At 38.7% G+C, this 13,228-nt stretch overlaps 1 protein-coding gene across 7 annotated transcripts in view; it reads right to left on the reverse strand.

The window, feature by feature from the left end:
• The window catches only part of reln (reelin), a 179,758-nt gene that overhangs the window by 119,751 nt on the left and 46,779 nt on the right, over nt 1–13,228 (reverse strand). For all 7 annotated transcript variants that reach the window (XR_014030641.1, XM_081372562.1, XM_081372561.1 and 4 more), the window contains exon 3: nt 10,914–11,049. Coding sequence is in view for 6 of the 7 variants with exons in the window: in XM_081372562.1 (XP_081228688.1) it covers nt 10,914–11,049 (136 nt within the window). In the remaining variant the exon portion in view is untranslated. The remainder of the gene's footprint in view (nt 1–10,913; nt 11,050–13,228) is intronic.

Raw genomic sequence — 13,228 nt, forward strand, 5'->3', positions numbered from 1 at the left:
AATCTTCTAATTGAACACAGCTGTTAATGAGAGATTTTACAGTTCAGACGAAAAGCTTCCTTGAGCAAAGTGTGTGAAATAAGAGTTGAAAGCACAAGCACAAAAACACAAAAAGAGGCAGGCTAGTGTGGACTTCTTTTCATTCATCATATTTCACTATTGTTTGATGGGGAAACAATCTGAAATGCTTTTAATTTTTGTAAGTTCCCATCCATCGCTTTTCCTTTTCTGAGACAGCGGTCAGAATAAAGACCCAGAGAGATGTTAATGTGTCCGGTGATGATTCTCTCTCGCTTGTGTTTGTCATCAATCTTCATTTCCTTTTATTGCATTACGCATTCATCTACAATAAATAGTTTGAAAGAAGAGCTTGAGCGGAGCATGTGTGATTGGTGAAGACCAGCAGCTCTTAAAGCTCGATCCTCGACCCGCTGCTTTCTCACACACTCTCACACACACTGCACACACAGCACATCATCTGCTGATGGAGGTTTTGTGCTGTTTTCCTTCACACACGTGAATAGCTGTTGGTCTCAGGTCAGAGATCAGCAGAGGTCGAGGTGTTGAAGCTTTCATCCGCATGTCGTCGCCCACACAACCTCATTCCACACTCGATTCAGTTCCAGTCTCTATTCAGCTCAATTCAACACGGACTCGTTTGGGTGTATAACAGGTACAGTACATGTCAGTTCTTCTCAGGGAATAACATATCTTTCATCTAACGCTGTACAATATACAGGAATCCCGTCAGTTGCTACATTATCAATGCAAAAAAAAAAAAAAAAAAATATGATTTATCACAACTTTTTTTTTTTTTTTTTTAAATCAACTAAGATTCACCAATGTTCTTCAGTTAACATAATATTTTGAGTTTCTCTTGATTAAACTAATCTCTTTCTTTGTATTTCAATGAGCTCAAAAAATTAAAGGCAACTAGATTACTAACTTAAAGTTAAACCAATAATCATTTTTTACACTGTAATATTGAGGGTTAAAATGAGCAACTGATTTGTACACAAAGATTTAAATTACAAATAAGGCAGTTTTTATTTTATTATAATAACTTTTTAATGACATAATTATCTACTCCAATTTGTTTTTGAAAAATAATCATTTAAATGGTGGCTGAGATAAAACTTGTATTCATGACGGATTATTCAAACTTACATTAAATATTGAACAACAGGTTCAGTAAAAATATAATGAATATGTAATATAGTGCATATATTTATCAAAATGCTCCTCTCTAGAGTTATTTTTCTAGCAACTATCGAGTTTATGGTCACTGAATGTCTTTCCTGAGGTAAATTATGTGACATTATCGCTCTCACGCTGTTTTATTGACGGTTGAAACACTGATTGATGGATTACATGAGACATGATTGATTTCAGGAAGTTGTTCTGTATCTTTCAACTTTCCTTCTGATGTTCATCATGTTTATTTGCTGCTGTAACTAGTAGTGAAGAGGAAGAGATGATCGCTTCATCTGTCACACACAGTAAACACACACAAACACACATTATAAAATGGACAGAATGTGAAAGTTGAGACTTTGTTTCATATCATAAGTATGACAGCACAAAGATTATTGTGATTATTGGCACAGCGCAGACTGAAATATTGATTCCTGTGATTTAAGAATCAATATCGGTTCATCAAAATGAGAATCGATTAAAATAAAGAAATCAATATTTTCAATCCAGCCCTAGTGATATTGATAAAGAACATTCAAAATGCATGACATGAACAAAATAAAGTGAGGACAAGAGTTCAAACTAACTCCCAGCAAGCACTTACAAATCTACATCCTTATGAGCTCTGAGAATATGAAGTGCTTACAGATACAATATATATCCTAATATGAACTATTGCTTTAATCATAGTGAACTGTTAAAGAATGCAAATGTTTGAGGAGTTTGGCTGGACTGTTGTTTCAGATTCAGTCTCTGACACCGAAAGCATTTATGGTTGTGAGGCATTTCTGGTCTCATGAATAACCAAACAACATCTCATGAATAAATAATGAACTGCAAAAGGGGGAGATGAAGGATGCTGACGGAAAAAAACAAAACAACAAAACCACATTCATCTTTCAGGGCTTGGTAAAGACAAATTTGGAAATGGGATTTATGAATAAAACATAGAGCATAATGAAGAGCAGGAGGTTACGTCGGAGCAAGGCACTTCAATATTTATGAAACGAGTCCCAGACGGCTTGTTCGCTAATATGGAAACATTAGAGAAAAAACATGCAGTAATGCGGTTCATTTAATATGTTTCATGCTCTTACTCACACTGGTCTGGTCTTTAGTTATGTTCACGCATTCATATTTGTTCTCGCATCACACATTTACAAACAGCCTTACTATTGTCATAGAAACATACAGAAGTAGACCGTCTCCACTGCTGCAAACACTGAAGATGGAGTTTGACGTTTAGTGCGTTTATCATTTCAGGTCAGGATATCATTTCCATCTGCGATCATTTAAACACTAGCTGACTTGGGCACTTAATTCATTTACAGGACTGACAACCAACCTCACACTGAGTAAATCACTGAAGGGACTCAAGGACATCTGGCAGATCTGAGAGTTTATATGTCTTGCAGCAAATGTGATTTTCAAAAGTAGAGTGGAGAAACTCAGTGGTCACACTGGCACAAGTGAATCAGTGTATGTGTCTCTCCTCGATGGTTTATCATTGAGGAATATATAGGTGAAGGAGTATATAGCTGAAGGAGTATATAGGTGGAGTATATAGCTGAAGGAGTATATAGGAGTATATAGGTGAAGGAGTATATAGGAGTATATAGGTGAGTATATAGGTAAAGGAGTACACAGGAGTATATATGAGTATATATCTGAAGGAGTATATAGGTGGAGTATATAGCTGAAGGAGTATATAGGAGTATATAGGTGAATGAGTATATAGGAGTATATAGGTGAAGGAGTATATAGGAGTATTTAGGTGAAGGAGTATATAGGAGTATATAGGTGAGTATATAGGTAAAGGAGTACACAGGAGTATATATGAGTATATATCTGAAGGAGTATATAGGTGGAGTATATAGCTGAAGGAGTATATAGCTGAAGGAGTATATAGGAGTATATAGCTGAAGGAGTATATAGGAGTATATGTGACCTGATCCAGCAAAATGAGTCACAGTGACCCAAATTTCAAAATTGAGATTTTGGTATTAATGGAAAGAGGAGACCATAAGCTTTCAAATGATATCCTAGTCAAAGTCATACCTTGAATGGTTGTAAAGATATATACATTTGAAATATGGTCGTCTGCCCTCTTTTTCCAACTGAAAACCTGAGAAAATCGCTTTTAAAGTTTTTTGCCCGTTTTTTGTTGATATCTTTCAAAATCCATTGCATTTAAAGGGATGAACTATTTATTGTACAGCTTAATTTGACCAAAGACATTAATATATGCTATTATGCCATGCTGAAGCTCAAATTATTTTAAAGTTTTTATTTGAATACATAATTTCAAAGGCACTTTTACAAACATTTACTAAAATCAGAAAGATTGAACAGAGGTGCTACAGTTTTCCTTGAGAGAGGGTGTGTGTGTGTGTGCGTGTGTGTGTGTGTGTGTGTGTGTGTGTGTGTGTGTGTGTGTGTGTGTGAGAGAGAGAGAGAGAGAAAGTGAGAGAGGCAGAGAGACAAGGAAACAGAGAAAAAATAATGTTAGCCTATGCAATCATATCTTTGTGTAGGCTAGTTGACAATAACAGTGTAACATATTCATAACGGAGATACCAACAGTTAAATATTGGGTTAAAATAAATCAAACACATTGTAATGGATTCTCCTTGCAGATAAATACACTCACAGAATAATTGCACTCACTCACATCCATACACGATAAATACCACAGGGCTGTCACTTTCGCTGTCGCTGTCATCAGAGGATGACACGTCTCCAGATCCAAAACAATCACTGATAGCCTTAGCCACTCTTGCTGACCAGCAACAGAGCTTAGGTTAGAAGCCTCCAGTGAGTTCAACGCTTTTGGCGACTTTTTGGCGACTTTGCTCTCTTTTGACAGCGATATTTCTCAAATTAATAATATTTAATCTTTCTGAGGAGATCTGCTAGCTTGTTTACACAGAGCGCTGCGAGTCTGACAGGAGAATGGCTGGACCAATCGCGTGCCGGTCAGTCGAAACGGGGCTTCCCATTGACAAATGATCAGCGTTTGTGTACATTTCTAAGCTTTTTGATTGGTCATATACAACGTGAAACACCATATTTGGAGAGCAGAGACAGTTTGAGGGGATTCCCGGGAAATCCTCAGAGGTGACGAGAGGATTTGAGAAAAGCATTTCGAGCGAATTTAGTAAAACTTTGTAAACTTTAATAGTCATTTAAATACCTTTACTCAATTATCTGGACTACGAAACTTTAGGAGATTATTTTTGAATGTCTGTTCTTTGAGATTTAGCAAAAAAAAATTTTTTTTAAAAATCTATTATTTTCATTGTTTTTCCACATAATCGGCCCATATCTTAAAATGGAACGTTGCGACTTCCGACTCATTTCGCCAGATCGGGTCACATATAGCTGAAGGAGTATATAGGAGTATATAGCTGAAGGAGTATATAGGAGTATATAGGTGAATGAGTATATAGGAGTATATAGCTGAAGGAGTTAAAATACAAGCATAGTATACAAATTTCAAACCACCATAGGACAACAGAACATCAAAGATATACACTAAGGTCAAGTTCCTCATTCAAGCCTGGATATTTAGTAGCCTGCAGGCGATATATCCAGAAAGCTTCCCGTTGATTCAGCTGCCTTTGCCTATTGCCTTTTCTTGGGGACAAAGGGATGTGGTCAATCCCACAGACCTGTAAGGTGGATTGGTCACTATTGTGATGTTCCATATAGTGTCTGGTGGACTGGATTGGTGGACTGTTAGTTCATAAGAAACTTTGTTTGTTTGAGATCTGTTTAACTCCCAGAAGAAGGCATGTAGCCGAAACGCGTTGGAGTTTTTTAGAAGGTTAATGTGACCAAGCCATAATAATAAAGGCTTTTTAACTTTTGCAATTGAGAGTGCCTTGGAGTTCCTTTTTCCTTTTTGATTTGTGGCATTTAGTTTCCCATCCAAAGAGCACCTCGATTTTAACCAAACTTTGGAGTCCAGGAAGCGCTCCTCTACCATACCTTTTTATATAGGAGTATATATCTGAAGGAGTATATAGGTGGAGTATATAGCTGAAGGAGTACACAGGAGTATATAGGAGTATACAGCTGAAGGAGTATATAGGAGTATATAGGAGTATACAGCTGAAGGAGTATATAGGAGTATACAGCTGAAGGAGTATATAGGAGTATATAGGAGTATATAGGTGAAGGAGTACATAGGAGTATATAGGTGAAGGAGTATATAGGAGTATACAGGTGAAGGAGTATATAGGAGTATACAGGTGAAGGAGTATACAGGTGAAGGAGTATATAGGTGAAGGAGTATATAGGAGTATACAGGTGAAGGAGTATACAGGTGAAGGAGTATATAGGAGTATATAGGTGACGGAGTATATAGGAGTATACAGGTGAAGGAGTATATAGCTGAAGGAGTATATAGGAGTATATAGGTGAAGGAGTATATAGGAGTATACAGGTGAAGGAGTATATAGGAGTATATAGGTGAAGGAGTATATATGAGTATACAGGTGAAGGAGTATATAGGTGAAGGAGTATATAGGAGTATATAGGTGAAGGAGTATATAGGTGAAGGAGTATACAGATGAAGGAGTATATAGGTGAAGGAGTATATAGGTGAAGGAGTATACAGGTGAAGGAGTATATAGGAGTATATAGGTGAAGGAGTATATAGGAGTATACAGGTGAAGGAGTATACAGGTGAAGGAGTATATAGGAGTATACAGGTGAAGGAGTATATAGGAGTATACAGATGAAGGAGTATATAGGTGAAGGAGTATATAGGTGAAGGAGTATACAGGTGAAGGAGTATATAGGAGTATATAGGTGAAGGAGTATATAGGAGTATACAGGTGAAGGAGTATATAGGTGAAGGAGTATATAGGAGTATACAGGTGAAGGAGTATATAGGTGAAGGAGTATATAGGAGTATATAGGTGAAGGAGTATATAGGAGTATATAGGTGAAGGAGTATATAGGAGTATACAGGTGAAGGAGTATATAGGAGTATACAGGTGAAGGAGTATATAGGTGAAGGAGTATATAGGAGTATACAGGTGAAGGAGTATATAGGTGAAGGAGTATATAGGAGTATACAGGTGAAGGAGTATATAGGTGAAGGAGTATATAGGAGTATACAGGTGAAGGAGTATATAGGTGAAGGAGTATATAGGAGTATATAGGTTAAGGAGTATATAGGAGTATACAGGTGAAGGAGTATATAGGTGAAGGAGTATATAGGAGTATACAGGTGAAGGAGTATATAGGTGAAGGAGTATATAGGAGTATACAGGTGAAGGAGTATATAGGAGTATACAGGTGAAGGAGTATACAGGTGAAGGAGTATATAGGAGTATATAGGTGACGGAGTATATAGGTGAAGGAGTATATAGGAGTATATAGGTGAAGGAGTATATAGGTGAAGGAGTATATATGAGTATATAGGTGAAGGAGTATATAGGTGAAGAAGTATATAGGAGTATACAGGTGAAGGAGTATATAGGTGAAGGAGTATATAGGAGTATATAGGTGAAGGAGTATATAGGAGTATATAGGTGAAGGAGTATATAGGTGAAGGAGTATATAGGTGAAGGAGTATATAGGTGAAGGAGTATATAGGTGAAGGAGTATATAGGAGTATATAGGTGAAGGAGTATATAGGTGAAGGAGTATATAGGAGTATACAGGTGAAGGAGTATATAGGTGAAGGAGTATATAGGAGTATATAGGTGAAGGAGTATATAGGAGTATATAGGTGAAGGAGTATATAGGTGAAGGAGTATATAGGTGAAGGAGTATATAGGTGAAGGAGTATATAGGAGTATACAGGTGAAGGGGTATATAGGAGTATACAGGTGAAGGAGTATATAGGAGTATACAGGTGAAGGAGTATACAGGTGAAGGAGTATATAGGAGTATACAGGTGAAGGAGTATATAGGAGTATACAGGTGAAGGGGTATATAGGAGTATACAGGTGAAGGAGTATACAGGTGAAGGAGTATATAGGTGAAGGAGTATATAGGTGACGGAGTATATAGGAGTATACAGGTGAAGGAGTATACAGGTGAAGGAGTATATAGGAGTATATAGGAGTATACAGGTGAAGGAGTATATAGGTGAAGGAGTATATAGGAGTATATAGGAGTATACAGGTGAAGGAGTATATAGGAGTATATAGGAGTATACAGGTGAAGGAGTATATAGGTGAAGGAGTATATAGGAGTATACAGGTGAAGGAGTATACAGGTGAAGGAGTATATATGAGTATATAGGAGTATACAGGTGAAGGAGTATATAGGAGTATATAGGAGTATATAGGTGAAGGAGTATATAGGAGTATATAGCTGAAGGAGTATATAGGAGTATATAGCTGAAGGAGTATATAGGAGTATATAGCTGAAGGAGTATATAGGAGTATATAGGTGAAGGTGTATATAGGTGAAGGAGTAATATACTCCACACACGTCAGAAACAGGTTATTATGCTGAATGCTCTTACACACACACACACACACACACATGCACACACACACACACACACACACACACACACACACACACACACACACACACACACACATCAGAAACAGGTTATTATGCTGAATGCTCTTACACACACACACACATCAGAAACAGGTTATTATGCTGAATGCTCTTACACACACACACACATCAGAAACAGGTTATTATGCTGAATGCTCTTACACACACACACACACACACACACACACACACACACACACAAGTCAGAAACAGGTTATTATGCTGAATGCTCTTACACACACACACACATCAGAAACAGGTTATTATGCTGAATGCTCTTACACACACACACACACACACACACACACACACACACACACACACACACACACACACAGTCAGAAACAGGTTATTATGCTGAATGCTGTAGTGTGATTACATGTTTCCGGCCCGCAGCACACGTCTGACAGCTAGACCATCCAAACCCGCTGTGACCTCTGACCCCGTCACATACGATCACACACACACACACACACGCGTGTGGAACTGATGCACAGTCACACACAGCCTATCGCTCGAACATCCGCAGAACATCTGCTGCTGAAAACCCTGAACATCATCGCACAGCTCTCTAATCATGATTAATAACGGGAATCACAGCCAGAGCTACACACACTCATTCTGCACGTTTGGATTTAGCCTTTAAAATAATGCTTTAATTGTCTGATTGATCTGCTCTGCTGAGCTCCAGCTGCGACGGCTGACGAGTAATCAATCAGCAAGAGGGAAAACAATATTTCCGCCTCCTTTCCTCTCCTCTTATCTCATTTAGCCTGAGAGACGTGAGAGTCTCAGCCTCCGCTGATCAGATTACGCGTGTTGTCAAATGAATAGAGGACGAGGAAGTGTTTGTTGTCGCGAGGAAGCGCTCCCTCGGCGCATGCAGATTTAATGAGCGTTTAGAAGAGGCTTCCAGGGAGCTGTTGGCAAATTACCTGCTCATTATACCGGGTCATTGGAAGTCATTTAAGTAAAGGTGAGAATGAAATGACCTTGACAACAGTTAAGAGCTCATTACAAACAAGAGCATTAAGGCAGTCTGGCTTCACTGAGCGTCGCAAGAGACTGTTGTGTGTTTGCACACGGTCGAACTAAAGTTCAATGCTTTATATTAAACGTGAACTCAATGTTTTTGTACATGTTTTTGTCAAAATCTTCATCCAGATGGGATTCAGAGCGATGATCAAGCACAGAGTCATGGGTCTACATGGGTTCAACATTTCATTCAGTAACATTGAGTTTTGGTTTATATGCTGTTTAATATTTGATGATGGTGTTATTTTGCATGTGCGTCAGCAATGCTTCTGTCGCTCGTTTCTACTTCTTCTTCACCTGTGTTTTGATCAGGAGATTCTGAACTCTATCATAAGTAATAGCGCCCCCTACTGTACAACTGTCAAAACATGGATAGCCTGAAAATTCGGTTAATTGCGGGGAAAGAATTCAAACATAATGATTTGAAATGTGCTTTAAAGTAAATCTTTTAATTTGATATTATTACAAAGTGCACTTTTAAAATTATACTTGTGTGTTAAGAAACAGCCACAAAAGTGTGCTGTCTTTAAGTTCCTTTCATTCCATTAATATAAGTTCAGTTTTTTAAACATATACTTTTAATATTTGAAGTACACTACAAGAGCACATTTAACGTGCACTTATTTTCTCACAGAGGAATACATACTGTCTGTCTATACATCATTTAGGAATATATTTCTGTATTATAAAGCCTTTATTGCAAAATTTGACATTGTTGTCAACTTTTCAGTTGTTTGTGAATTTCACAGTTACATAAATGTTCGCTGGCTGTCGAGCTCAACTTCCAGAATTAAACAATGGAAACTCTCTTTGTGTCTTTCATTCGATCAATCCCACTTCTTCAGTTATTTCATCTTGCCCCAGTTCACTCATATGGCATTTGTTTATATAGCCAAAGACAGTATATATGATCGACTCTTTCCAGGAAAAGAAAATAACAATACGCACACAGACCGAAAGTGTTTTGTATGATCCAGAAACACAGCCTGCCCTGAACAGATGGTCCATCACAAACAGCCCGGACTCCATTCAATGTCAATTAATCGTAATAAGAGAAATGCCTAAACACTCGCCGCCTCTGAAGCAAAGTGGCTTTTTCCCATCATGGCTTCATGGCAGGGTTATGAATGACTGAACATTTGGCCTTGAATGCTCAGAAACGCCCGACATAAACTCTGAAAGTGACAAACGGCGGAGAGACATGGACACGCACACACACACACACAGATCTGTGAGCCTGACACACACAGGGAAAACTGTGAAGTCATGAGTGCTGAAAACGGCTCTTTAAGTGACTGTCTGCTCTCAAGGGTTTCGATCTGAAAGCTTGTCCTGACATAAGTGACATGTATACGATCTGACGCCGTCTGTGTCCTCTGAACGCACGCCTTTAGTTCACAGCAAACAACATCTCTGCTATTATTACTGGCTGTCGGCCTCCATATGAGCTGGAAATCAACAGATTTATCCTTGATATCAGGTTGTAGTGCATCTGCACAATAAACATTTTACTACTGCTATTCTGGAATTCCAGGCCAAAACATGCTATGTAAATTACATACAATATGCATCAAATGGTTATTTATATGCAGTATGTAAATATATAGCCTAAGTCTGTAACTAGTTGTGGGGAAATGAATACAACTTCACAGTCACTACAGCGATAGTTCTACGGCGATAGTCGCCCAACACAGAAACTCTGGTATCAAAATGATCAACCCATTTCCCAGTCCTAAATATGACTTGAGAGGTCTTTCATGTCTATGTATTTATAATAATTCTGATAGCACATGAAGGGCAACATAATCATTCACACCTGAGCTGTTTCCTCACCACATTCTAGACTTTTGCTCTCAGAATTGAAACAGTGACATCTAAATGTGTGGAGCTTTTGAAAAAGCTTTTGATAAGGTCTTTTGTCTGCTTTGCATTTCTGAGAGGCAAGAACTGGCCCTTCTGTTGATCTGAAACTGATGCATGTTTGGTTCTGGAAGCTTCGCATGTTTTATGCAAACACGGTGTGACGACCCTTTCAGGACTCACTCACTCGTGAAGAATCTGCCTCGTGTCAGATGTGTTCAGAGATTTCCTCACGCCATGAGGCTTTGTTTTTCTCACATGCATGAGCTGAGGTTGTTGTGTGAGTGACTCACATGAAGTTGACGCAGCCTGTGCCGGGTGGAGGAGCGATCCAGATGAAGCTTAGGCTGGTGGAGGGAAGATGACTGACGTGAGATGCCACCACACTGCACACGAACTGAGTCCCGAACTGTCTGTCTGACATCACGCCTGGAAACACACACACACACAACAACAACAATATCAGTGACGTCAGCTCATCCTTAGTGAGATAAAACCTGAATGTTTTCAATATAATATAACATGGTTGTCATGCTTGAATGTTCAAAAACACATTATTTTCCCCATATTCTCCATTGTTGCAGCTCCTCTCTTCCCAGTCTGTCAGTAACGCTCTGTTTACTTCCTGTCTCTATGAAGCCCCTCCTTCTGAAAAGCACATTGTGCTCTGATTGGTCGTCTGGAGCAGTGTGTTGTGATTGGTCGAGAGCTTCGAGTGTTTGGGAAATGCCCCGCCCCTTTCCATAACCGGCAGTTTCAACACACTACTAACTAACTCAACCAGGCCCCGCCCCTATATTTTGCGTATCAATTATTTAAATGAGGAATATTGTGACGTGTTCGTTCCCGGAAGAAACTCAAGATACAATGGAGGCGTTTCAGGAGTTCAGAAACACTGACACTATACTATATATAACTATAACACTGACACTATATAGACTATAGAGAAGAACTGGAGCTTTGCAGAGCTTACTGCCTTTAGTATCTTTGACAGAATAGGTAGATTCGTGATCGCCTTCTAATTTACTAATTCTGTAGGATCAAATTCCGGTTTTATTAGGCAAGGCAAGGCAAGTTTATTTATATAGCACATTTCATACACAATGGTAATTCAAAGTGCTTTACATAGAAAAAATTACAATAATCAAAAGAAATAAGAATAATTAAAACAGTTTAGAATAAAAAAGAAAAGAAAATAATAATAATAAGTTTAATTTATATAGCGCCTTTCCCAAGCTCAAGGACGCTTCACAATGACAGTAAATAACAAGCAGTTTACAAATAAACGGACAATGGACATTTGCCCAGTCCAAGTAATGAGCGTTTGCAATACAAACATAAAAACAGAGGCAACAAACATTAATTACAGACAGCATGGTGGGCAGTTGGACTAAAGATGCAATAGATTATTGGTACCTAAGTTAACATTGTGACTGTGTTATGTCAAATTAACATTTTCATGGCTGATAATACTGGTTAAACAAATGGGTTTTGAGTTTATGCTTAAATTCATGCAACGTGGTTGTTGTCCTGAGAGCCAACGGAAGAGAGTTCCATAGCTTAGGGGCTATAACAGAGAAAGACCTGCCACCCATAGACGACAGACGAAATCTCCACTCACAGAGGAGTTCACAGCCAGAAGATCGGAGAGTTCGAGGGGGAATATAAGGAGAAAGTAAGTCAGAGAGATAGGCTGGAGCAAGACCATTGAGTGACTTAAAGGTAAGCAGAAGAATTGTATAAGTGATTCGGGATGACACGGGTAGCCAGTGCAGTTTAAACAGGATTGGAGTGATATGGGCAGTTTTTTTAGTGTAAGTTAGTAGTCTTGCGGCAGAGTTTTGAATGCAAACGTGAGATAGAGTGTGCTGGTAGTCAAGAAAAAAGAACATTACAGTAATCGAGGCGAGATGTGATGAACGCGTGTACTAGTGCTTCAGCGTCTTTTGGGCTGACATAGGGATGGAGTTTGGCAATACGGCACAGATGAAAAAAGGACGCTTTACAAAGTTGACTAGTGTAAGCGTCGAACGTCAGTGCAGGGTCAAGAATGATACCCAAATTTTTGACAGTGGTAGATGGAATTATTGATGTAGCTTCGAGGTCAAGTCTGGGAATGTTACTTAAATTTTTTGTTAGAGATGGGGGGCCAGTGATTAATATTTCTGTTTTAGTCAGATTCAGACTGAGAAAATTGGAGTTGAGCCAGGTCTTTAATTCATTAATACATGATGATAGTGATGTGGTCTGGTGAATAGAATCCGGTCGGCAAGCAGTATATATCTGGATATCGTCGGCGTAGCAGTGGTATTGAAAACCGTGGCGGCGAATGATTTGTCCGAGAGGCAAAATGTAAATAATAAATAGTAACGGGCCAAGAACTGATCCCTGTAGAACACCTTGTTTGAGAGTGACAGTGGGAGATTTGTAATTGTGCATAGTGATGTAGTATTTCCTATCTGTCAGATAGGAGGAAAACCAGGATAACGCGGCTCCTGAGATACCAATCTCTCGCATGAGTAGGACTTTATGGCAGACAGTATCGAAAGCTGAGCTGAGGTCGAGTAGTAAAAGTCACCAAAGAGTAAGAGGTCATTGATAACCCTTG

Source organism: Scardinius erythrophthalmus, assembly GCF_964197995.2.
Source record: "Scardinius erythrophthalmus genome assembly, chromosome: 8".
Classification (NCBI taxonomy): Eukaryota; Metazoa; Chordata; class Actinopteri; order Cypriniformes; family Leuciscidae; genus Scardinius; species Scardinius erythrophthalmus.